Below are 25,497 nucleotides of genomic sequence, written 5' to 3'. Positions count from 1 at the left end.
AAAAAAAAAAAAAAAAAAAATGGACAAGCAGGAAGCAAACTGGTCCAGAAAAAAAGACACAGGGGCTGAAGTAGAGAAAAACTGAGCAATTTTCTTGAATTTACCCTCAACTGGACCACAAGGCCCAATAACACAATGTCCGGCACATCATTGTGTTATAGGTGAATGACTGAATTCATGTAGTTTTGGGACTGGGAAGTTTATCAAGTCTAACCTTTGCTTACTCCCCACATGCATTTATTATGCACCTGTATTTCCTAATCTGTGGACCATGAACCTCCTTTTGACGACAAAGGATCCTCAAACCCACAGATGCATCAAACATTGTCTTTTGAGGGAGTAAACATGTTTCCTAAGCAAATGGAGGTAGAATGCCGCAGTCTGGCTGGGAACAATTCAGGAGCCACTTGTCAAGCAGAAAGGAACTTTATTTTTAGAACACACACACCCACCACACAAGCTCTTCAGGAATTCCCTCAGAGCCCAACTGCCACCACCTTCAGGGAAGCCTCTCAACCCCCACTCCTCCTGCTCTTGAGGCCCATTGGCTGGGTCATGTGGGCAGAGCCAAAAGATTCCCCCAATGAGCAGCTCCGTGGTCTGAAAGGGCGGGGAAACAGCCCAATGAGCATCACCACAGAGGAGCCAATCAGCTGGCAGCTGGAAGTTTGCTGGGGCCCCTTCGGCTATGGCTCTCAATAGTAGATACTATTGGAATTCAACGAAAGGTTATTTAAAAGTATTGCTTAGTTCAAATCAGCTTTTTGTCATGTGTCTATTCAATGATTAATATGTAAAGAGCCACAATTTTTTGAACAAAAAGTCATTATAATAAAAAAGGTTGGGACTGCTACTCCTCGGTCTGGGCAACCTTTTCCAACCTCACAGGGCAGCCCATGACACCACTAGGCAGTTGGTGAATATTCCTGTCATTTAAATTGAATCATTTCTCCTGGATTTCCCCTCTCTGTGTACCATTTCTTCTCTTCAGAGAATGGCTGAGGCTTTGAAGGGCTAGGATTAAAATGACCTTTCTTATAAATTACATACATTGTAAATACTGTGAATTCACATTTTATATTTCTATTTAAAAATTATTTTGTCACCCACTTTGTAAATCTAAATGGAAATGGTATAAAATCCTTTTAAAGAGATTTTATAAAATCCTTTTAAAGAGATTGGGTACCGCACTGTCTGTCTGCACTCCAGGCTCCCAGGGTAGGAGATCTGAGGTGTCTGCTCGGGTATTTTGTGCTGGTTTGCCAGCCTTGTCCTGTGTGCTGCAAGGACAGGGAGTCTGGCCCAGGTGGACACTGAGTCCTGCATTAAGATGAATGTTGGCTTCTCAGGAAGTACCATGCCTGTTACTTGAGGGTGAGATACAAATGTAGATATATGCAAAGAACACCGAGTCTCTTTAGGAAAAATATTCCTGTTAAAATATAGAACAAACAACTTGGAACAACTTGTGAACTGTACAAAGAATCTCAAAGGACAGAAAAGGGCCAAAATGTAAGGACATATTACACAGTTCATAAAATGACTCTCTGTCACTTTCTAGTTCCCTATAAATTTTCTGGAATGTTGCAAAACAGGAACAAGACCTCAATAGAAAGAGACAGTTAACCTCAGGAGGCGAGAGCTAACATCTGGTCAAACCATTTGTGTGATCTTGTGCGATCTATCACACAAATCACCTCCACCAACCACCAGAGATCTTAACGTAAGCTGAAACCTACATACCAGACCAGACCTCTTAATGGGAATACACGACCTTGCTCAATATTTCCCAGCCATGAGAAATTGGATCATACATATTCCACCTCATTGTATGCCCTAATAAAAACTCAACATTAAACCATGGGGGTGCATCTCAATTTGAGGGAGTGAGTTACTGGGGATTGAACCCCAGGGTACTCTATCACTGAGCTACATGTCCAGCCCTTTTTATTTATTTTTTATTTGAGACAAGGTCTTGCTAAGTTGTCCATGCTGGCCTCCTGCCTCAGTCTTCTGAGTAGCTGGGATAACAGATATGCATCACCAGAGGGGCTTGCCTTTCACTTTCTAAGAAAGCTCTTCCTCTCTGTTGAAACCTGACCCATCCTTAAAATCTGTTCTGTCACACAGTCAAGAACCTAGAAGGACTGAGTCGAGGCAGCTTCCAGACCTCCTTGGATTCCCTCATGATGACAAGGGCATCTCGAAACCTCACACAGAAGATTCCTACCAGAGGAGGCACCTCCTGATCATTTCAATCTCTGCAATAGTTGCCTGCCTGCTTCTTTTACTTCTCTTGACTCATTCATAAAGGATTGTTTGTACATGTATGAGCTGTTGTTGTTTTTAATTGTGATTCCCACATCCTTGCATTAATATCTGTGGCAGTTCACTGAAGCTTAGTGTTCCAGTAAACAAAGTTTGCATGGCTTCTGCCTGGTGCAGGGGGGCACTAGGTGTCCAGAACCACTTTAAATGAACTGTTTAGCCATGAGGTTTTTCTGTGTGAATCCCAGTTCTAGACCCACCTGAGTACAGGCTCAGGGTTAGGAATTCTGAGGGGGACTGTTCATTTTATTCTTTAGCACCAGCCTTAGAGTCCTCGCCAACGGAGGCACAGGTCTCCACTCTCCCTCCAGGGGTGAGTTTTCTGTGCTTCACCCACTAAACATATCATCCAGGGATCCCACATTATGCGGAAGGGAGTATGTGTGGAAGGGGAGCATTTCTCTCACCTCATCCAGGCTTCATTATTTGTTTATCTTTATCCCAAAGAGCAGAGCCTTTAAACCCAAGCCCAAGGCCAGCAGAGATGTGCACGTGCCCCCCAGGGGAGCCTCTGGCCCCACTGCTTGCTTTTTCCTGTAGATTTGGTGGGGCCAGGGGTTGTTTGTTTTCAGGTGCTGGGGATCAAACCTAGGGCCTCATACATACTAGGTGAGCACTCTGCCACTGAGCTCCATCCCCAGCATAATCTGTATTTTCTTAGATAGTTTTTAGCCATCAACGAATTTCCTTAGTTTTCTGCCAGATCAATCAGACATAGTTATCTTTAAAAAAAAAAAAATCCCCCCAGAAGTCATTTCCAGCTGACACTAAAAACAAAACAAAATAAAACAAAACACCCATTACATAGTGAACAGCTGGTAGCTCCCTCATCTTGACCTCCTTTGATTTCAGCCTCTTGGTGCAGTTTTTTTTTTTTTGTTGTTGTTGTTGTTGTTGTTTGTTTTGGTTCTGTGCATTGAATCCAGGAGCACTTAACCACTGAGACACATCCCCCGCCCTTTTTTATTTTATTTAGAGACAGAGTCTCTCTAAATTGCTTAGGGCCTCCCTTGCAGCTTTGAACCTGCAATCCAGAGCTGCTGGGATTACAGGCATGCGCCACTATGCTCAGCTTGCTGAGAGTTTCTTTGAAAAAGAGGCTCTGAACTTGCACCCTTCTTTGACTGCTCAACTGCTGGAGAAGTCCCTCTGACTTGGGCACTTGAGGGGGGGATCTAAGAATCATGGGAAGTGCCATATAGATTGAGTTGCTGTTTTTGTTTGAACTCATAAATTGTAATTTTTTTCCAGAAAAAAAAAACTTTCAGTTTGTCACACAGATGAATTCCCATCCCCAAAGATAAAATTGCATTAATTGCTTGAGAAAAGCAAGAACCTAAGAAAGTACAAATATCTTTTCAGCGTCTAATTGTTTAATTCATTATTTTTATTTCCACTACTTTACAAATGCTTAGGGAAAAATATAAACTTTTCTTGCAAATCAAAGTATCTGAAGGTTACAGGAAAAAAAATAGTATCAAAGTTACATGCCTAGTGAACCAGGGATTCAACTGATGAGCTCAACAGTGAGGAAATTAAACCATTTTTTTGGGCACTTAAAATTGATCAAAGCTCCAAACCAAAACGCAGTATGTAAGAGAGTATACTTTTCAGCTATCTTTCTTTAAACCTAAGGATGTATGATGCAGTGGCACACACCTGCAAAGTTACTTGGGAGACTGAGGCAGATGGATCATTTGAGCCCCTGAGTTAGAGAACAGCCTAGGCAACATAGGGAGACCCACTCTCACATAAAAAAAGTACTGGCGGGAAGAAAAAGAAACAAGGAATCTTATGTAGTCTCACATCATGTCAGGATGGAGCAGTTTTGCTTATGAAAATCAAAGAGTTTACTTTGCCCTTTGTTTTCTACAAAATACGGTTCCTATGAGAGGTTTCTGCTGAAAGAGGCTTCCTAACTTGAGCTGCACTGGGTATGGTTGCTTTCTTCTTTTAGCTCCCATTTGTTCTCTTTAGAGTTCTGAAATAGCATGGTTATGATGTAATTAAAATGGAAAAGGTTCTGGTAGGGGGCACAGTGCGACCATGTCACAGTAGCAACTGCTGTGACTTCAAGGCCTAAAGTTGGGCAAATCAGGTGGCCTGCACTGATTTTAAGAAATCATTTGAAACAACCCTATACTTAAACTTTTTTTTTTTTTTTTTTTTTTTTTTTTTAAGAGAGAGGGAGAGAGAGAAAGANGGGGGGGGGGGGGGGGGGGGGCTGTGTATTGCACCCCAGGCACTCTACCACATTCCTAGCCCTTTGTTTTTTTATTTTTTTATTTTGAGACAGGGTCTTGCTTAAACTTGTGATCTTCCTGCCTCAGTTTACAGTGTTGCTGGGATTATAGTATTACAGGCATGTGGCACTACACTTGGCTAAATAGAACAGTTATTCTATATGCATCAGTAAATCCTGTAGGAGAATCCTAAAGCCCCGAAGTTGTGTTTGTGGGATTTTATATAAATGTCAATCAGGGAGTTGGCTTGAAGCAGCCATTCAGTGCTTACTATATTAAGTCAGATATCTTCAAAGGGTTTCCTATGACAGAAAGGGGCTGACCAGACATTTCAGGATTGTGAAAGACTGAGTCTTTGACTGACTGGGGTTGGAGCTCAGTGTTAGAGTGCTTGTCTAGAATGTGTGAGGCCCTGGATTCAGGCTCCAGCCCCCAAAGAAATTCTTTGGCTTTCCTGGACTCTCTACATAGAGAAGTAAAAAAAAACAAACATGAAACAGAAAAGTAGTAAGAAAGGATTTAAAGGATAGTGTTCACTTCAATAGAATGATGCCTCCTGGGCATTTATAAACATAGCCACAAGTTCTTTGACACTTTTTGCACTTGGAGGTGGGGTCTATGTCCCCTGCTCTTAAATCTGAATGATTTTGTGTCTCCACCCATAGAATAAGGCTGAAGAGATACCATGTGACATCTGAGTCTACGTGGGGAAGGCTATTTAGCTTCCCCCTGGCTCTCTCAAATGGCCCTCTTGGGATTCTGCCACTCAAAACTATCATGTTGAGAGAAGTCCAAAATATTGTGGCAACTACAACAACCTGGTTAACCCTGGGTGACGTCAGTCCAGCCTTCGAGTGATTCCAGTCCAGGCCCCAGACACATGTGTGAAGAAGATTCGGAAGGATTCCAACCTCTGCTCTTTGAGTGTTTCCAGCTATGGCCCTAGACTTTATAGAGGAGAAAAAGGGTTCTTGCGCCTTGCCCAAACCCTGATCCCCAGAATCTGTGAGCACAATAAAGCAGTTATTTTACAACACTAATCAGGGGATATATGTTATAAGTCACAGTAACTGAGACTCATCTTGATTTCAAACAAGCAACTCAGGCTGTGTTAAAGAAGTTCAGCAGAGAGTCTGGCATAAGGCTAGCACTCATAAACATTCTTGTCAACAACACAATGCTGAGTGGGGAAGGAGGAGAGTGAAGGGAGCCCTGAGAGCCCCAAGCCTAGAGAAGGGTGAATGAAATGTTTGATTCCAGAGAGTGAATAAAACAAATGGCTAGACAGCAGAGTGCCTGTATTCCCTTGTAGTCTTGACAAACACAGTGAAGGACCATCTATGTAGGTCATGATCCCAAACACAGGGCCCCAGGCATTAGTTGGAAAACCAATCTCCTGTTCTCTGCTCTGTTTGCATCATGCAAGGCAGCGGTTTTACAGTTAAATCTGAATCTATCCAATCACACCAAGAGTTTAGATTTTCCCTGTAGGTGATGGAGGGCCACTGAAGGTTGTTCAAAGCTGCCTTGACAATTCCAGCTACCTTTTTTGGGGTGGTGGTAGGGTGCCAGGGATTGAACTCAGGGGCATTCAATCTCTGAGCCACTTCCCTAGCCTTATTTTACATTTCATTCAGAGACAGGATCTCACTGAGTTGCTTAGCAACTCACTGTTGCTGAGGCTGGCTTTGAACTCATGATCCTCCAGCCTCAGCCTCCTCAGCTGTTGGGATTACAGGTGTGTGCCTCAGCGCTGGTGGTTCCATTTATCTTTTAAAAGGCGGCCAAGGGAGAGAAGGAGTGGGGGGAGACTGAGGAGCACACGAGCGCTGAGAAAAACATTTGGAAGACATGACTATAATCCATGCCTGAAGTGTTCACCTGATGGAAGACTGTTGTAGAGGAAACAACAGATATTTTGTTAGTTTTTTTTATTTGTGTGTGTGTGGGGGGGGTTACCAGGGATTGAACTCAGGGGCACTCCATCACTAAACCATATCCTCAGCCCTTTTTTTGTGTTTTATTTAGAGACAGGGTCTCACTGAGGTTCTTAGTACCTCTCTTTTTGCTGAGGCTGGCTTTGAACTTGGGATCCTTCTGTCTCAGCCTTGCAAGCCCCTAGGATTACAGGCCACTGCACCTGGCCTTTTGTTTGATTTTAAAAAACAAACTTACAAGGGCTTCCTATTTGAAGTCATCTTAGAAGAGTTCATTATTTAAGATCATTTTAAAGATAGTCCTCAGGGGACAAAATAGTATTGCTGAAGATACTTCCTCTGCTCTTTTCAGAAACATTAGGGGACACTCAGGCTAAGACTGGAATCAAAATGTCACTGGCAGGGGCTTTCGATGTGGCTCCGTGGTAAGCTCAGCATGCATGACCTATCTCCAGCACCACAAAAACAAAACAAAAAGCAAACAAAGAAAATACCCCTGGCTTTTGAACCTGGTGCCCCTTGGAGTGTTTTTGATATCCATGGGAACCTCATCTGAAGCAGATTTTTCAGAAAAAGATCAAGAAATCAGAGCTCTGAACAGTTTTGAACAGAATAGATTCCTATTAGTTTGTTCAGACAGCACATGAGGAATGAAAAGATGGTCAATAACTTATTCTTTTTAAAAATTATAAAAAATTTCAAACAGAAAAGTGCAGAGAAACCAACGAACCACCCAGATTTAGCAAATCTTTAATTTGCTATTTATTTTAGATCTTTTTTCCTTTAGAAAGAAACTGTTACAGATTTAGCTGAAGCCCCTCCCACCCCTCCCTATGGGGGCTCTATCCTAGATAACCACAGCCCCGAGTTTTCTGCAGACCATCTTGTGCACATACATATGAGCTTCATATGTATGCATGAACAAGTTATGATATTGTTTTAAATATTTCAAAACTTTACCTAAATAACTACTCTACTGCACCAGTGGCTTATTATTGACACATCTTTGTTCTTTTCATTTGCATTTCCCTAGTTAAAAGTGTGGTCGAATTTTTCTCTCTTGGCCCTGGGTTGGATCCCCAGCACAAACTCTCTACCACTGAGCTACATCCTACATCCCAGCCCCAAACGAACATCTTTTCATGTTTATTGGCATTTGGATTTCTTCTTTTGTGAATTGTCTGTTCACTAACCTTTGCCAATTTTTCAGTTTGTCTTTATTTTAAAATTCTTTTTAGGTTATTTTATTCTACATAAAAATAAGCAATACTTAAAGACTACTAAAAACATGTATCACGTAGGTACTATAAAAGATAACAGTAAAATGAGCCTACGGGTCAGCTTCAGGAGTGCAACATCACAATGTTAAGGAAGCCCCCTCTTGCCCCTTGCTGCACCCCATACCACCCCATTCCTCCTCCTCAGAGAGGACCATTGTGCTGAATTTTATATAATAATTCCTTTGCCTTCTTTTCTATAGGCTTATTTCCTATGCTTGTATGTGTTCCCATATTGTTTAGTTTTCCATGCTTTGGGGAACTGTACAACTGGTATGGCCTGGTATATATTCTTTTGCAACTTGCTTTTTTTCTGTCAACATGGTTATTGAGAATCTTCCCTCTTGTTGTGAAGGCTGTAGTTTCATTTGTTTGGCTGATTATTTGCACTTCCTTGTATATCACAACTGTTTTTTTCCCATTCTACTGTTGATGGATATTTGGGTTGTCTCTCCTATTGTTCTGAACATCATTCCCCCTACCCCCACACAGGGCCTCCTGCATTTTGGGCAACTTCTATACTGCTGAGCTCCACTTTCAGCCCCATCACTTGGTCCTTGGTGTTGTGATTATCCTATTTGTCGTTTCTTCCCCCCCCCCCTTTTTTTTTGTAGTTGTAGATAGACTACATGCCTTTATTTTATTTGTTTATTTTTATATGATGCTAAGGATCGAACCCAGTGCCTCACACATGCTAAGCAAGCGCTCTACCACTGAGCCCCAGCCCCAGCCCCCTATTTGTCACTTCTCCTGTGAGTACTCATATTTTTTTTTCTTCAGGTAGGTCTGTTATGACATACTTATATAACAATTCATAAGCAATGTGAAATTACTTACTATATCACAAAATATAGCATTTGTCATTATTATAGAAAAACATGACAGACGATTCAAGCACTCAAGAAAATTACCTCATGTAATTAAAGTTCTCTGAATAATTCTTATTTTCCTAATTCAGTGCAGAATAGAATCTGACAATGCTTTAGAACACAGCTTGTCAAATATTTTCTGTACAGGGTGACAGAGCAAATATTTTTAGGCTGTATTGGCCATACAACCTCTGTTACAAATACTCAGCTCTACTGCTGAAATGCAAAGCAGTGGCTGACAATATGTAAATGAAGGAGCATGGCTGGGTTCCAATAAAACTTTATTTTTTGCAATACTAGGATTGAACCCAGGGCTTTGAGCATATTAGGCAAGTGTTCTACCACAGAGATACATCTTCAGCCCTCTAATAAAACTTTAAGGACAAATTCAGTGTATTTCATATAATTTTTATGTGTCACAAATAGAACTTTTTTTTTTTTTGTGAGGCCCAGCAAAGTGATCTACCACTAAGCTACAACTCCAGCCCTATCCTTTTGATTCTTTCCCCCAATAATTTATAAGTGATTTTTCATGATCGTGGCCCATGCAAAACAGGCAGGGGGTTGACCTTGGCTGGGGAGCTACAATGTGCCAACTTCTGATTTAGAATACAATTGTTCTGACATTTCTCCATAAGGAAACTGAATAGAACTATCCTACCCATTTTGCAAGGTAGAGTATTAGAACCCAGAGACATTAGATTGCATTTAGTTTAACTCCTCCCTTCTCCTTGGTTCCATTTGACAGATAAGGAGGATTCAGGACAGAGGAGAAATGTCTGGCTTCCAGCCACCAGCTAGGGTGGAGCTCAAGGCTCTCAATTAAAGCCCTACCTATCTTCCTCTACTCAATTCCAAATCGAATTTTAAAACTGCCTCCACAGCCACAAAATCTGCTGCCACATTTTCAGCAGTGATTAATCTCTTTTCACCCTAAAGGTACTTATTTTAATAACACCTTACAATTAAGAACTCAATAAGCTTGAGTCTTGATATTTAATTTGTATCATTAAAACCTATATGATTGCAATTAACAGTTGAAAATTACATCATAAATTAGAGAGACGTTTTAATTAGTGAAGTGACATCATATTTGTGGGGAAGTTACACATGGAATGAAAATTGGTTAAAATAACATTAAGGCATCCAAGTTCCAAAGAGCCTGTGGAAGAGTTCCAAAGTAAACTTTATTCCAGAATCCTAAGGACAAAGGGAGTGGCCTTTCAGTTCTAACCAGAAGGGGAATTGTTCCTGTGGATTAAGCTGAGACCAATGGGGTGTCCAGGATGGGGTGAATCAGAAGTCAGCACTCACTGTAGTGAACCCACCTGTTCACAGTGACATGCTGCACTAGTCTGGAATCTAAGTTCCATGAAGCTATCTGTGTTTTTCTTGTCACTACTTTGCCTTGTAGATCAGAGCCTGGAACATACTGGTGCTCAGTTAATGATGGTCGAATGATCAAAATCTGTCCATCAGGGGTATGTCCTATATAAGCTGACCTCTGAATTTTTTAGGTACCTATTCTAGCAGCTTTTGAGCCCATTCTTTGAAAAAAAAATTAAGTTTTTTTTTCTCCCTCCACCAGGACTCCTGCCTGAGGGAGGTCACCTTCACCCTCTGGATGATTGCATTCTCTTCAGTCCATCCTTGGCCTGTCACTTGGCTTTGGAGTCACTGTACATTCTGGGTGTAATGAGCACCTTGAACATTCTGCCTTCTAAACTATTGAAAAATTGAAAATTCAAAGAGGGCAAACAATGTTTATAAAAATTTCAGGAGTGTTTAAAATGGCGACATTTAAAAAAGTTCATAAGGAATAAGAAATTCCGAGAATAATTTATTACCTACACATACAACTTTCTTTGGAAGTTCCCATTCTCATCAAACATTAAACAAGCCATCCCACTATCTTTTATTTTCTCCATTTTACAGATAGTGATTCAGAGGAAGTTAAATGGCTAGTTGCCAGGGTCACTTGGACAATATAAATCTAAATAATTTACTATTTCATCCTTCTTTGCTGCCGTTTGTTAGACTGAAATTGAGGGAGGTTTGATGAGGATTTCGACCTGCTTCCTTGGTGACCATATATTTGCTGCTCTTTGCTTCCCCCTATTGATAGGAGAAGGGAAGAGCAGATGGCAAGACTAATTGCTCAAATCAAATTTTAAAAAACTGCCTGAGGACCAGCAGTATCACAATCGCCTGGGAACTTGTAAGACATCCAAATTATGGGACCCATCTCACAACACTGAACTAGAAACCCTTGGGGTGGACTCAGCAATCTCTGTTTCAACATAGCTCCAGGTGATTCTGCTGTAAATTGAAATTACTTTTCTGCTTAAGGTACTAATGTCTTGGCCTTTAATCACAAAAATGATAAAGCCTCTCTGCACTGCTTCTGTCCCTAGGCCTCACACAGAGTATATACACTACTGGGCCATACACAAAGCACTTTTATTCCTGCAGATGGATTTTCAGCAGCTCTGAAGTCAGGTAGAAACTTCATACTCACTTTACGGATGAGGAGACTGAGAAAGGGAAGGCTCAAGCAAGGTCAAATAGCACATTTGGATTTACTCAGCTTTGAGTGGTAGGGCTGGGTTAAAATTCAAATTGTCTTTTTTATATCTACACCCAGGACTACTTCAGTTACTCTATAGCATATTTTCTGGTGCCAGATAATTCTTCATTGGGGGGACTGCCCTATGGATGGATATTTAAAAGCATCTCTGGCCTCTACCCACTAGATGCCAGTAGCACCCTGCCCCAGTTGTAACAACTACAAATATCTCTAAACATTGCCAATGTCCCCTGGCAAGGGAAAAAATCATCCCTGGTTGACAGCAATTGCCCTACAGTCATTACACAAATGAGCAGAACTCTCACAATTCCTGCTGACCAATTTTTGCATACTTTGGAGGTGATTTCTGAAAAAAAAAAAAAGTTCAGGAATCCAAGAGAACTAGGCTAAACGTTGGTCTCCACAATACCTTTACTATCTTTTAAGAAAATTAACATTAATTCTGTAATACCATTAATTAACCAATAATTTTGGTATTAATTAATTAATACCAAAAATAACATTAATTCTGGCATCCAGGGTGCATTCAAATCTCTCCAGTTATCCCCCAAATCTTTCAGAGCTGCTTCCCCCGCACCCAAGCCAGGATCCAATCTAGATTCTCAGATTGCACTTGGCTGCTGTCTATTTAGGCTCTGTTAGTGCAGAACAGGCAAACCATGTCCATGGACTGAAGCTGGTGTACCACCTTTTTTCACAAATAGGTTTTTGCTGGAACTCAATTATGCAATATCTCTGGCTGTTTTCATAATACAATGGTAGAGTTGAATAACTGTGACAGAGACTGAATAGACCACAAAGCCGCTAGCTTGACCTTTATAGGAAAAGTTTGCCAAACTGTGACATAGCATTCTATTTTCTGTTTTTATTTTTAATATTTTACTGACTATTCAGAGTCCACAAAAATTGCTTATAGAAAGTCTCTTTTTAATTATTATTAATATTATTAATTTTTGCAGTGCTGGGTATCTGACCCGGGGCCTCGTGCATGCTTTGCAAGCACTCTATCATTGAGCTATACTCCAGCCCTGATCTCTTATTTTAGATTGGTTGTTTAAATCCATGTATATATTAAAACTTTAAATTGAGGGCTGGAGTTGTGACTCGGTGGTAAAGTGAGACATTGGCTTCGATTCTCAGCACCACATATAAATGAATAAATAAAATAAAGGTCCAATGACAACTAAAATGTTTTTTAAAAACCTTTTAATTGAAATTTAATATATATATATATACATATATATTAGAAAATATGAGATTAAGTTAGTAATGCTTTGGGGTGATGATAGAGAGCGTTTTATCTGTCAAAAACTATAAATGAAATTGAAAGGCAAATAATACATTAGAAAAATAATTACAATACCAAGGCCTTGTCTCTTCCCACAATTTATTTTTCAAGAAAGATAAAATTAATGTTATGTCTAACATATGACAGATAATTTCAGTTACAAATGGAGATTAAATCCTCACTGATCAAGTTTCCATATCATTTAAACAGAGAAACTTGTAGGAAAACTAGAAGTCTCCTTTGAAAATCATAACATGATTCCAAATATGTGCACAGAAATGTACATACATATGCATATGTGTATATATATATATATAAAATTTCTCTAGGTACAGGGTCATGTACCTAGCACTATATCTGGTATATAGAAAGCACTAAATGTATGTCTGTGGGATAAATGAATGAATAATATTCCTTCCTTCAGCTTGGCAGGCAGGTTGTCATCAAAATACAATACTCACATCTATTTATTATATTATTATCATTTTTCTGAGTATAACAAGCATGTACATCATATGAAAGTCTTGGACCTTATTTTTCTGTCAGGATCTCATGCATATTCAACAAAATAGAATTCAGTTAGCTTGGAACATAATCTTCAGACTAGGAATACTTTGGTTTTATGCACATAGCTAAATGGAGAGCTAGAAAGTACCCAGCCTCCCCTTCTAGTTAACCTGGGTCAGATTTTAATGAACAGTCTACTCTACAAATAACCTAAGACATTCTATGTAAATCCTAGCAAATAATGAAAGGAAGCGCTGCTAAATTTTTTACCACTTCTCTAAAGTGTCATTAAGATATAAAAAACCCACCCCCCAATCATGATATATATATTTTACAATAATCTTTAGGAAAAAAGAGTTAATAGTCATTCACTCCCATGCAGCTTACATAGATGGCACTGAGGTGGGCTCTCAGTCAGAAATTAGGCTGAAGATCTAAAGGGTTCCTGGTTGGTTCTTGAGAAGTGGATCCTTCTCCTGGTTTCCCCGGAAAAAGCCCGCCTTTGTGTGGTGGAGGAAACCATGCAGGCCTCTGCCTTTGACCACGTTCCCAGGACGATTTTCTATTGGCTTGTATTCCTTATGTTTTCTGAAAATGATGTGTTGGACAGTGGTTAAATAAAGCTTGTCAGCTAAAATACATTACTTTGTACAATCTTTTTCTTGTCAGGTACAAAAAGGCTAATTCCATTTAATCTAATGTATGACTTGTAACACGATTGGCATTTTATGAAAATAGTCATGACTTGAGATTACATGTTAAACATTACATAGATGTAACATTATGGACATCTGGTAGCACTTGTAGGTTTTTAAAATAAACCACAGCAAAATTAACAGGCCAATTTGTTATTCAAGTTTCCGTGGAAGATTTTTTTCTCATACACAAATGTTTGAAAAGAAAAAGAAAAGGAAATGGCACATTTCTTTTGACAATATAACGTAGAGATTTAAAGTGTTAGAACTCAAAACTTACTTGTACACCAAGATGGCGACCACAGTAACAATTAGGGTCAGGCAGCCAACAGAGATCAGGACACCACTCGCTGTTCCTAAAGGGGAGGCTGGGTCTTAAACAGAAGCAGGACCATATTAGTTACATCTTTCACTTAGAGGACATGCTACTTGTAATGCCATTAAATAAATGAGGAAGGGAGCTATCACGGAAGATGTATGGCTCCCTCTAGGCTCTTGGTAATCTTTTCCATTAAATAATACATAGTCTTTGGGTCAGCTTATCTTCCATTTAGAGAATGAATTATTGTGTCTGGAACACTGTGTTAAGGGCTCAGAGAAAGCGATGTCATGGCCTGGGGACACCTGCTCAAGTCTCTGCTGAGCAGCACCCAGGTGGTGAAGGGCTCCAGTGATCCACTGTTCCTGCCTCTGACCTCATTTCCCACTATCTACCTTCAGGCTGTGTTCAAAATCTGGGAGTTGACCTTACTCCTGACACCCTTTACAACCTCTCATGTCAGGACATGGCTCATCTCAAGTTCCCTCATACACGCTGCCTCCCAGGTGATTCTGAGGCTACTCTGCTTGCCTCTCTTCCTGAGGACTCTATTGCCGTTAATTCTTTACATATATTTCTCTCCTAACGTCAACAAAAGGCGTCAACCAGGCCATGCTTCTAAACTGCCTGTGGCTGCCCCAGCACACAGAATACAACCAGACCCTGACATGAACCCTGAGGATCTACGTGGGCCTTTCCTTGTGATTCGGGTCCCTCTCATAGGAGGCCCTTCACTGAGAAGGTGCCCCTGAGTGGGTAGGACATCTTCTCACCTCCTGATCTAGATAGCCAACTTCTGCCCTCCCCCCTCCGTCCTCCATGCTCCTCTCTCTCCATTCCCGGGCTTGGCTTCGTTTTCCTCTTAATACTCTCTTGCTTATTTGTTTGACTATCTTAAATAAGGAAAAGGCTCTTGGCCCGAGGCTGTTCAAGTATTCTTAGTTCCCACTTAACAAAGGGAAGCTTAAAGGGTAAGCCATATCACCAAAATCTAATTTAGGAGAATGTAATCAACTACCCAGTTGTAGCCAATCACAGGCAGCTCTAAAGAACTGCTGGAGCCGTTTAGGTGATTTCTCTGCTCAGTGTCCTGGTTGGCCTCTAAAAAAGCTCACTGCTGGGCCTGGGCTATGACTTAGTGCTAGTGTTCTTGCCTAGCTTGCATGAGGCCGTGGGTTCAATCTCCAGCACTGCAAAAAAGCTCACTGTTGACTGGGGTGCCACTGTGCCTGCCTGTGATTCCAGCAAATCAGGAGATTGGGGCAGGAGGACCAGTCTCAACAGCTTTGTGAGACCCTGCCTCAAAATAAAAAAAGTAAAAAGGGCTGGAGATATGGCTTATGATAGAGTGTCCTTATGTTCAATCTCCAATGCTTAATAATAATAAACCGCAGTACCAAAAAACCAAAACCCTCATGGTGGTGGTGGGGATTCTCTCAAACTTTTCTGACTCTGAGTGTTGCTTAATTCAGTGTTTAAATAAATGGTTAAATGTCATGTTTTAAAAAAATTGTTTTAGTAACGTTTGTCACAGCTAAGAAAATCAGGGACTTTTGTTTTGTCTTGCTCCTGTATCTAGAATTTTATCTTGGGCATAGAACTGTGCTGGGTCTGAAGTAGATGCTTAATGATTATTTGTTGAAATAATTGCAGCTGCTCCATGAATGTTCATCAGATCAATCAATAAAAATAATTTGGGCTAAAAGTCCATGAATTTGTTTTTGAGCCATGATTTATTTCTGATGATCTGATTTTGAAACTCTAATTATCAAGCTGCAATACCCAATGGATTAAAAATTTTCCTCCTGAGCTTCCTTTATTTATTTTCTTTCGGTGCTGGGGATGGAGCCCAGGGCCTCACAAATGCTGGGCATCCCCTGTCCCCTTTACTCTGTTTTTGAAAATGGCTTAAGTCACACCCGGCATGATCTCTCACTATAGGAACAGTGAGAAAAGCTAATATCTAAACATGTAATCCACACAAGAGATCAGCAGTCTGCCAGCACCGAGGAAGGTTAGTAGATTGAGTTATGATTCTAGAGGTAGTTCCAAGGAGCTGTGGTAGCTCTGGAGGGAAAACCTCAGCAGCTCCCAGAGGTGACTGCATTGAAAATCCACAGTCCTGGCTGCTTTGTTGCCTTCCCCAGCTCTTTACCCAGGCTCCAACCCATCCTACCCTGCAGGAAGCAGGACACCCTTGTATCTTTGTTTTTGTTCTTAAATCTGCACCTTGAATCTCACTAACAATAACTCATACTAACTGCCAAGAAGTGTCTGCATAACAACATTTTGGTCAACGATGGACCACATATACAATGGTGGTCCCATGATACACCAATCGAAATGAAAATTTATGTCACCTAGTGACGTTGTAGCCATCATAATGTCATACTGCAAAGCAGTACCTACAGTCTGTGGTGATGCTGGTGCAAACGAAGCTGCTGCCCAGATAGCTATATAAAAGTTAGCACACATGATTATATATAGCACATAATATTTGATAATGATAATGATAATAATTATGTTACTGATATATGTAATCCTATACTTTACTATGCTTTCTGTTGTTATTTTAGAATGTGTGCCTTCTACTTATCAAAAGAAAAAAGTTTACCAAGAATCAATGTTTCATATTATGCTGGAAGCACCTCATCTATCTGGTTAATAATAATAATAATAATATATTAGTTGTAGATTCTTATTTTTTTATTTTTTAGTTGTAGTTGAACACAATACCTTTATTTTTATTTATTTTTATGTGGTGCTGAGAATAGAACCCAGTGCCTCACACATGCCAGGCAAGCGCTTTACCAGGGACTAGAAGGAAATTCTCCTTCACACTGAGCCACAATCCAGGCCCTCATCTATCTGTTTTAACCACATAGCTTGATGGTATCAAGAGGCCAGTGCAGTGATTGACCTCTGCCATCTAGGTTTGTCAAAAAGCATGGCAGGATGTTTCCACAATGACAAAATTGCCCAATGATGAGTTTCTCAGAATGTGTTCCTTCCATCAAAAGACACATGGTTGTATGTGTATGATTTCTTAGATTTTTCTTTCCAGTGAGGTTAAAGCTGCCCTTTATATGATTAATGAATAAAGATATAAGTACATTTTAGTTTATCCAAAGGAGTTGCAAATCATTAGATTGTACCTGACAATACTCAAATTAAGGAGTAAAATTAGTGCACTGTGTACACATTACTCTTTCCTGTCCCTTCCACCAAAGAGCACTTCTCCTAAGACATAAAGAAGTCAGGGGGCTGGGGATGTGGCTCAAGCGGTAGCGCGCTTGCCTGGCATGCACGGGGCGCTGGGTTTGATCCTCAGCACCACATAAAATAAAATAAAGATGTTGTGTCCACCGAAAACTAAAAAATAAATATTAAAAATTCTTTCTCTCTCTTCTCTCTCTCTCTCTCAAAAAAAAAAAAAAAAAAAAAAAAAGAAGTCAGACCACAAAGTCAGCTCCAACTGAGATTCAGTTAGGGCCACTAGGTAGAGTATTAGTTTGGGGACTGGAGGAAATAGGGTACCACCAGTAAGTGCAAATTTCTAATGAAACTCTTTTTCTTTTTAAATATTTTTTAGTTGTCAATGGATCTTTATTTTATTTTTTTATATTCGATGCTAAGAATGGAACCCAGTGTCTCACACATACTAGGCAAGCGCTCTACCACTGAGCTACCACTCCTGCCCCATCTACTGTAATTCTTTAGTCTATTTTGTTGACATTTTACCTCTTCAAGAATGAGGAGGGCCAAGAGTAGTTTTTCTGGCAAACATCTCTGGGGCAGGCGAGTTGGTGTGTTACTGTCAGTGTAATGCTTGGTAGATTGGGGGAAGGGAAAGAAAGGACACATGCCAAGTGAGAAGGGAGTTGGGGTTCCACTGGGTTTCTTGTTCTCTTAGTTTCATATCTACCCAGTTGACCCTCATGGAAATGTGACTTCAGCCTCTCTTTTCTTATCATTCCACTGGAGAGCATTGTTACTTTTTGATCCTGGCCTTTACATTTTCCTCTTGAAATACAAATCTATCAAGCATGCAGTGATCATATTCCATTACTACTCATCCATGGTCAACAGCTGATTTTTTTTCATCAAAAGGCTTTTCTTTGGCCACTATTTCATAGAGTCTCTCTTTCTCTCATCACTTTCCTAAGCAGATTTGTGGTTCTATTTTAATGCCAGTTCTCAATCCTTATTAACCAGAGCTCAATAAATTTTGCACTGAAATAAAATTAAACACTGTCAGCAAAGCCCTCAATGGCTTTATTATTGGACACTTTACTTACAATGTGAAATGCTCATAGAACCCTTACACACACCTCACCTTTGCCAGGGATGGAGATTAAGGTGCTTGTGAGGGCCAGACTTGTGTCATCACCCAGAGTGAAGTTTACACAGTATGTCCCGGACCCACTGAAGGCTCTTCTCACAGTCAACAGGCAGGTTTCCTCCGCATCCACGGGGCTACAGATTATGTTCTGGGCAATTTGGCAGGTGGGGTCAGAAATGACAGTACAGACCTCGGTAGGGATGCTGTGACATGGGAGGGGTGGGGGAGGACACACAGATCACAGAGGGTGGAGAGAGGAATGTAATGTCAGTTTTTCATAGAGAATAAAAAAAAGCATTATCTTTCTGTAAAATTGAACCCCATCTTGTTCTTACCCAAATCGTCTGATGTTGAATTGTCATGCCTGGTTTACTCTTGAATAAACCTGGGGAATTTGCTACCATTTCCTCTGCATTCTCAGGACAGAGGAGGAAGAGATGATGTCTCCCAAGGCAAGGGACTATGGAAAATATGTGAAGCCCTATTCATTCCCTCTGCATTCTGGCTCCATGGAAAGTCTAAAGGTGCCCATGGCTTAGGTGTTAGGCAAAGATATTATTAGATGTTGGAGTGGGCCCTGTCTTGGTCCAGTAAAATACCATGCAGGATTTGCTATGTGCAAGGAGCTGGGTTTAGATACATGATATGATCTTACTTGTCCCTCTGGGCTCAAGAAGAAAGTAATATTATCTCAGTGCAACAGGTGACAAACCAGTTTAGGGAGGGGAAATAACTAGTCCAAGGTCATACAAACAGTTCATTCTACTCATCTCCCCAAGCCAGAGACCTTCTTAGTTATATTCCTTCCTACCAAATGAGGTCACATCTTTATACTATTCCATTCTCTTGATTACTTTCTATATTTAGACACATCCATATTTTTATTAGCTAAGTTATATATATGTAAATTAGTTGATTTGTCAAGATATATTTAATTAATTGATATATTTTGTGCTAATTTATATGTATTTTATTGTATATAGTCATGACCAAATCATAGGAAATCAAATTATGTTAGAAAAAGCTTTGTGAATTGTATAGAGAGGATTATCACATGACAGTTTCACATTGGCTTCCACCCACTGGGAATGGCCCCAGGGAGCTGAAGACCAACCAGCTCTGAGCCAGACCTCTGGCTGCTAGCCCAGCTCTGCTGGGTACCACTGTGGATTTTGTGGCTGAGCTCTGTGATCGCTGTGTACCTCACACACCTCTGGTCAGATGGAGAGACTTGTGATTGTTGTGAGGATTTAATATGAGAAGATGTAAGCACTGAGAACATGAATAAATATTAGTTGCTATAATTATTATTCAACCATTAACAGTTAAAGGTAGTGAGCATTTCTCTACTCTTAACAAACTAAGTATGTGCTTGACAGCACCTTTTGTGGCACCTCATAATCCTTTCTCATTTGGGTTTCTAATAAATAGGAATTTATTTATTTATTTACTTACTTTTTCAGTACTGAGGATTGAATCCAGGGGTGCTCCCCAATTATCTATCTATCTATCTATCTATCTATCTATCTATGTATCTATGTAATTTTTTAAAAAATAATTTGAGACAGGGTCTTGCTAAATTTCCCAGCCTGACCTTGAACTTGTGATCCTTCTGCCTCAACCTCTCGAGTTGCTGAGATTACAGGTGTGTGACACTGTGCCCAGCAATAAATGGTAGTTTTAAATTAGAGAGAACGATTGGCAGTCCAGGCCTCTGTTCAGACCCAGGGTCTTTGTTCTGACCCATCCCTCCAATAGAGACATGTACTTACGTCCCTTTGCAGGTCACAACAAAGTCCATCAGGGAGTTGTCAGGTTTTGGTCTGGGCATCGGGGCATCTGCTATTTGGATGATGTTAACCTCTAGGATTCCCTCTAGCAAAAGAACCACCATACAAAAGCACATCAAAATACAACAAAAAGAAAACAACCACTCTGCTGTATACTGTTTGTGTCCCCTCAACTTCTTATGTTGAAATCCCAGCCAAGGGGGAGGTGTTAGGAGGCAAGGCCAGAGGTAGGTGATGGGATAGTGTCTTTATATAGAGACTCCAAAGAGTTCCCTTGCCCCTTCTTCCATGTAAGGACCCAACAAAAAGATGGCCATCCATGAAGTGGGCCTTCACCAGACACCAAATCTGCCAGTGCTTTGTGATCTTGGACTTCCAGCCTCCAGAACTGTGAGAAATACATAAGCCACTTATGTATGGTACTCTACTATAGAGGCCTGAATGGACTAAGAAGCACTCCTTAGTGAGAAGGAATGATGAAAGGACGAAAGAAAGAAAGAGGAAGGAAGGAAGGAAGGAAGGAAGGAAGGAAGGAAGGAAGGAAGGAAGGAAGGAAGGAAGGAAAAAGAAAAGGAAAAATAGAGACAGTCTTCTTGCCAACAGAAACACACCAGATCATAGTTTGGGATGCATGTCCATGAAGCATTTCCAAAGTTACAATGAACTGTTCTTCTGTCCAATCTAGATTCTTATTTCTAGAACCTATTAGAAAGCACAACCTCTCTGGGCAGATGTTTTCGAAAAAGGTGACCCCTGGGCTGATGCAGCCCCACATCTGGTGAGGCCAGCTCCCAGGCAGAGGTGGCTTAGCCCAGGATGCACAGGCTGGACTTTGGTCCCCACCTGTCTACTTTGCTGGATGCCTTGGAAGCAGTGTCCAAAGTACACAGTCGTGGGTGGCTGGTCATTCCCCCTTTTCACTTAAGAAAGATGACATTGTGAAAAGAAGCCAGAAGAAGAGAGTAGAAGTTGTGGCAACTCTATCTTGGCCCCGCTTCACCCCCTATTTATTCAGATTACTGGGATGCACACGTGGAGTTTAGGTCCAGGGCAGCTCCTTAGCATATGGGCTACACAGGGCTCACTTCCATAGAATGTCTAAGGAAAGCCCAGGTGAGCAGGAGGGAATCTGGAAACTAGGAGAGCATTTGTCATGCACCTGTGGCATCACCTTGGACACAGTGGGGTGTCCCTGATCCCCACCTCTACCCTTCTAGAGAAAGCAAAATGAATGGGTGAGCTTGGTAGACTCTGGCATCCTTCCCCACTGGCCTTCAGCCTTACCTACAATGGTGAGGGTGGCTCTAAAGTGGCCGTATCTGTTAATCTGGCAGTTTCCATTGGGAGTCTCGCTCATCTCCAGGGAGTTGTCACCAGCAGGCACTGGAGTGTTTGAATAATAAGATTTTAAAACATTTGCTAAGAATGTAACAGATGTACATGACAGAAATGAAGATTATTTTTTAATATACATACTTTTATTTGTTCTAATTAGTTATACATGATAGTAGAATGCATTTTGACACATTATATATAAGTGGAATATAACTTCTCATTTGTCTGGTTGTACAAGATGTAGAGTTACACAGGTCCTGCAATCATATATGCACATGGGGTAATAATGTCTGATTTATTCTACTATCATTCCTACCCCTATTCTCCCTCTCCTTCCTTCACTCTATTCCTATTCTCCCCCCCTTGTGTATTCTCCCCAGCCCCTTATTGTGAATTAACATCTGTGTACCAGGGAAAACATTCAGCCTTTGGATATAACTGAAAATTTAAACATTTATCTATCTGCTATTTTGAAAAAAAAATTAAGAATTGCACACATTGATGCAGAAATTTGAACTAAATGTATAAAGATTCATACAGATGTGAGGGCTATAAGGTATTATAATTATTAAATTATGTAAATAAACATAATCCCCAACCCCCTTTCTTGGTAGTGCTGGGGATGGAACCCAGGATTCTTGTCCATGGCAGGCAAGCCCTTTATCACTGAATTATACCCCAAGCCCCAAACACAATCCTATATCTTGTTTAAACACAGGAAGCAAATGAAAAGATGAAACCATATTAAAATGTGTGATACAAGCTGGGCACGGTGGTGCACTCCTGTAATCTCAGCGGCTTGGGAGGCTTGAGGAAGGAGGATCTTGAGTTCAAAGCCAGCCTCAGCAGCAGTAAGGCACTAAGCAACTCAGTGAGACCCTGTCTCTAAAGAAAATAAAAAATAGGACTGGGGATGTGGCTCAGTGGTTGAGTGCACTGAGTTCAATGCCTAATTCCAAAAAAAAAAAAATAATAATAATAATAAAAATTAAAAAAATCTGTGATATAGGATTACAGTGAAATAAAGCAGGTCATGATAGATGAAGTCACATTTGAATTTGGGAGGCAAGCATTCTGGGCCGAAATTCTAGCAGCATTCATTTTTAGCTGTTTGAAACCAAGGTCACCTAGCTTAACTTTGCTCTATCTGCTTATATATAAAACAGGAATAAAAATTACACCCTCCCAGGGTCAAACCATGAAACTTAAATGAAATAAGGTATATAAAACCTGCTTCTCATATGGCTGCCCCATAGGAAATATTTAAATATCAGTTCTCTAGTTCTCATAATATGGAAAAAAGTACTTTTCTCTCTGTTTGGATGACTCACAGTTCCAAAGGATCCATTTTAAGAATCTTACTGTGATGAAAATTATGGGAAAAAAAAGAGAAGAGAATGTAAGACATGAAGAAGTGTTGAGTATAATTAGAGCAAAGACTCTAATATCCTACTAGTTATAATTTTAAAGGTGTTGCCACTCTTTGAACAAGATGAAAAGACTAGAAAGGAAATATGGTGCTGAAAATATGCCCCTATCATCTCTTTTTATTGATTTATTTTATTTTTTTGTGGTGCTGGGGTTTGAACCCCTGAACCACATCCTCAGCCTTTCTTTTTAGTTACATTTCATTGAAATGCACGAGCCTTGGGGAAGGACATCAAAGCTTCCTAGGAGCCCCTTATCTGGCTTCATGACATGTAAGGATGAAGCCAGTTGGGAGATTTCTCCAGGCCTTCTATGACTATGGGTGACATGACCTGTGACTCTCTTGTGCCTGGAAAGGACTTCTCAGAGCTGTTCTCAGCACATTTCCAGAAACTAGTGCTTCATGACAGTTGGGAAATGCCTGCTGCTTAGTGGATCTTAGAGAGGTCCTGGCACTGCAGTGGATTATCAGGACAGGCTGTTGCAGGCTCTTGGGAATGTCCCTTGAGTTTCACAGTGGTCATTTGGAAGTGACTACAGGACATTCAGTCTCTCCCAAGACTAGGCTGATATGCTTTATAGAAATAGATTTGTTTGTGCAGGACATTTAAGATCACTAGTTCTTCCCCAGAAAACGACAAAATTCCTTCTTCTGAGGTTCTTGGCAGGCAGAATTTAGAGCATAGAACCATGACCTTGTCGTATTTTAAAACAAAACTTCTTTTTAAAAAAGACCAAATAATAAGATTCAGTCATTCCACCTTATGTAGAGAGTTTATAAAATGCACATGGAGTTTTATAGATATTATATCCACAAAGTCAAGGTATGATTAAAGGGTTGATAAAAAGAAATGAACACTTTAAAAGATGGAAAAGAAGGCACATTTTATCCTTAATTCAGTATTTATGTCCCTGTTACCCAGAGAATGGTAGAATGGGAGGTAAAGATCTTGATTTTTTTTTTGTACCAGGGATTAAACTCAAAGATACTCAACCACTGAGCCACATCCCCAGCCCTTTTTGATATTTTATTTAGAGAAGGGTCTCACTGAGTTATTTAGGGCTTTGGTAAGTTGCTGAGGCTGGCTTTGAACTCATGATCCTCCTATCTCAGCCTTTTGAGCTGCTGGGATTACAGGTATGTGCCATCACACCCGGTTTGATTCTTTATGTAAGTCTAATATGAGAGGATACGGTATATATGTATACATGTGAATATATATCAGAACATGGTATCTATTCAGATCCTTACGTATATCCTGATACATATACCACACATATTATATTACACTGATCAGCATCAGTCTTACAAGGATTGCTTTAGATTTTTTCACAAAAGTCTGAAAAGTGGCCAGGCTTAGTGGCTCATGTTTGTAATCCCAGCAGGTTGGGAGGCTGAGGCAGGAGACTCATGGGTTCAAAGTCAGCATCAGCAATTTAGCAAAACCTTGTCTTAATATAAAACATAGCATGCCTGGGTTCAATCACTGGTACCCTCTCCCCCCAAAAATCTGAAAAATGAACAAGAGCACTGTCAGCTAAGGAAAGAGCATTCTGTGACAAAAACAGTGCACACACACACCTGCCCCATGATTTAATCAGCTAACGTCATCACCTCTTCAACTCTGTAACCATCTCATGACTGTGGTTGCACTTGGTTTCTGTTTTGGGCTGTTTTTTTTTTTTTCCATATGAAGCCCCTTGCTAAAGCAGGGGGTGCATAATTTTTGGACAAATAATAATATAATGCTCAATAATCCAAGCCCATTAATTTGAGAGCACAGTTAGAATTGTTCTCTGGGAAAAAATTCCATTTGTTTATTTATTTATTTGCAGTGCTTGAATACAGGACCTTACCCTTGCTAGAAGCACACCACCGTCACTGAGCTATATCCCCCGCCCTTAGAAGAAAAGACCTCTTTTAGAAGCCATGAGCTGACTCCTATTATCACCCAACTAGCTTTATCCTAACATGTCAGGAAGTTATACATGGGGTTTTAGGAAGATTTGATGCCCTTCCCCAAGGCTGGTCCATTTCAATGCCTGTTAATTAGCCCCACTCTTCCCTCCCTGCACAGCTTCAAGGCATTTTGGGATTGATTAAACACCTTTAGATAAAAACCAACCAGGAAACTTCCCTTCATAATTAAACTTAACTAACTCATAAGGTTTACTAGTTTGTCTTATGGTCTAACTTAGAAAAAAATGATAGCAGAATTTTACACCTGTTCTTATTTGTAAGGAAGACCATCAATACTTATAGATAAAGAAATTGGTTCATCTGCAGAAATACTAGAATGAAAGCCAGGTTTGGTGGCACCCACCTGTAATCCCAGTGGCTTGGGAAGCTGAGGCAGGAGGATGGAGAGTACAAAGCCAGCCTCAGCAATGTAGTGAGGCTCTAAGCAATTTAATGAGACCCTTTCCCTAAGTTTATTTATATATATTATTGATATAAATTTATTTATATAAATATGAATGAAGGGCTGGGGGTAGTTCAGTGGTGTAGCACCCCTGGGTTCAATCCCCAGTACAAAAAAAAAAAAAAAAAA

At 40.4% G+C, this 25,497-nt stretch overlaps 1 protein-coding gene across 1 annotated transcript in view; it reads right to left on the bottom strand.

The window, feature by feature from the left end:
- Positions 1–12,430: 12,430 nt before the first annotated feature.
- Gpnmb (glycoprotein nmb) overlaps positions 12,431–25,497 on the bottom strand; it is a 29,658-nt gene continuing 16,591 nt past the window's right edge. Inside the window, exons 7-11 of the mRNA XM_015490120.2 lie at positions 21,467–21,565; positions 20,165–20,267; positions 18,387–18,595; positions 14,012–14,105; positions 12,431–13,624 (exon numbers count right to left, since the gene is read on the bottom strand). Of these exons, the coding sequence (XP_015345606.1) occupies positions 13,471–13,624; positions 14,012–14,105; positions 18,387–18,595; positions 20,165–20,267; positions 21,467–21,565 (659 nt within the window). The 3' untranslated portion in view covers positions 12,431–13,470. The remainder of the gene's footprint in view (positions 13,625–14,011; positions 14,106–18,386; positions 18,596–20,164; positions 20,268–21,466; positions 21,566–25,497) is intronic.

The sequence above is a fragment of the Marmota marmota genome, unplaced genomic scaffold (genome assembly GCF_001458135.2).
Source record: "Marmota marmota marmota unplaced genomic scaffold, marMar, whole genome shotgun sequence".
NCBI classification, from domain to species: domain Eukaryota; kingdom Metazoa; phylum Chordata; class Mammalia; order Rodentia; family Sciuridae; genus Marmota; species Marmota marmota.
The sequence above is the reverse complement of the archived record's forward strand: the minus strand, read 5'-3'. Positions and strand labels throughout refer to the sequence as shown.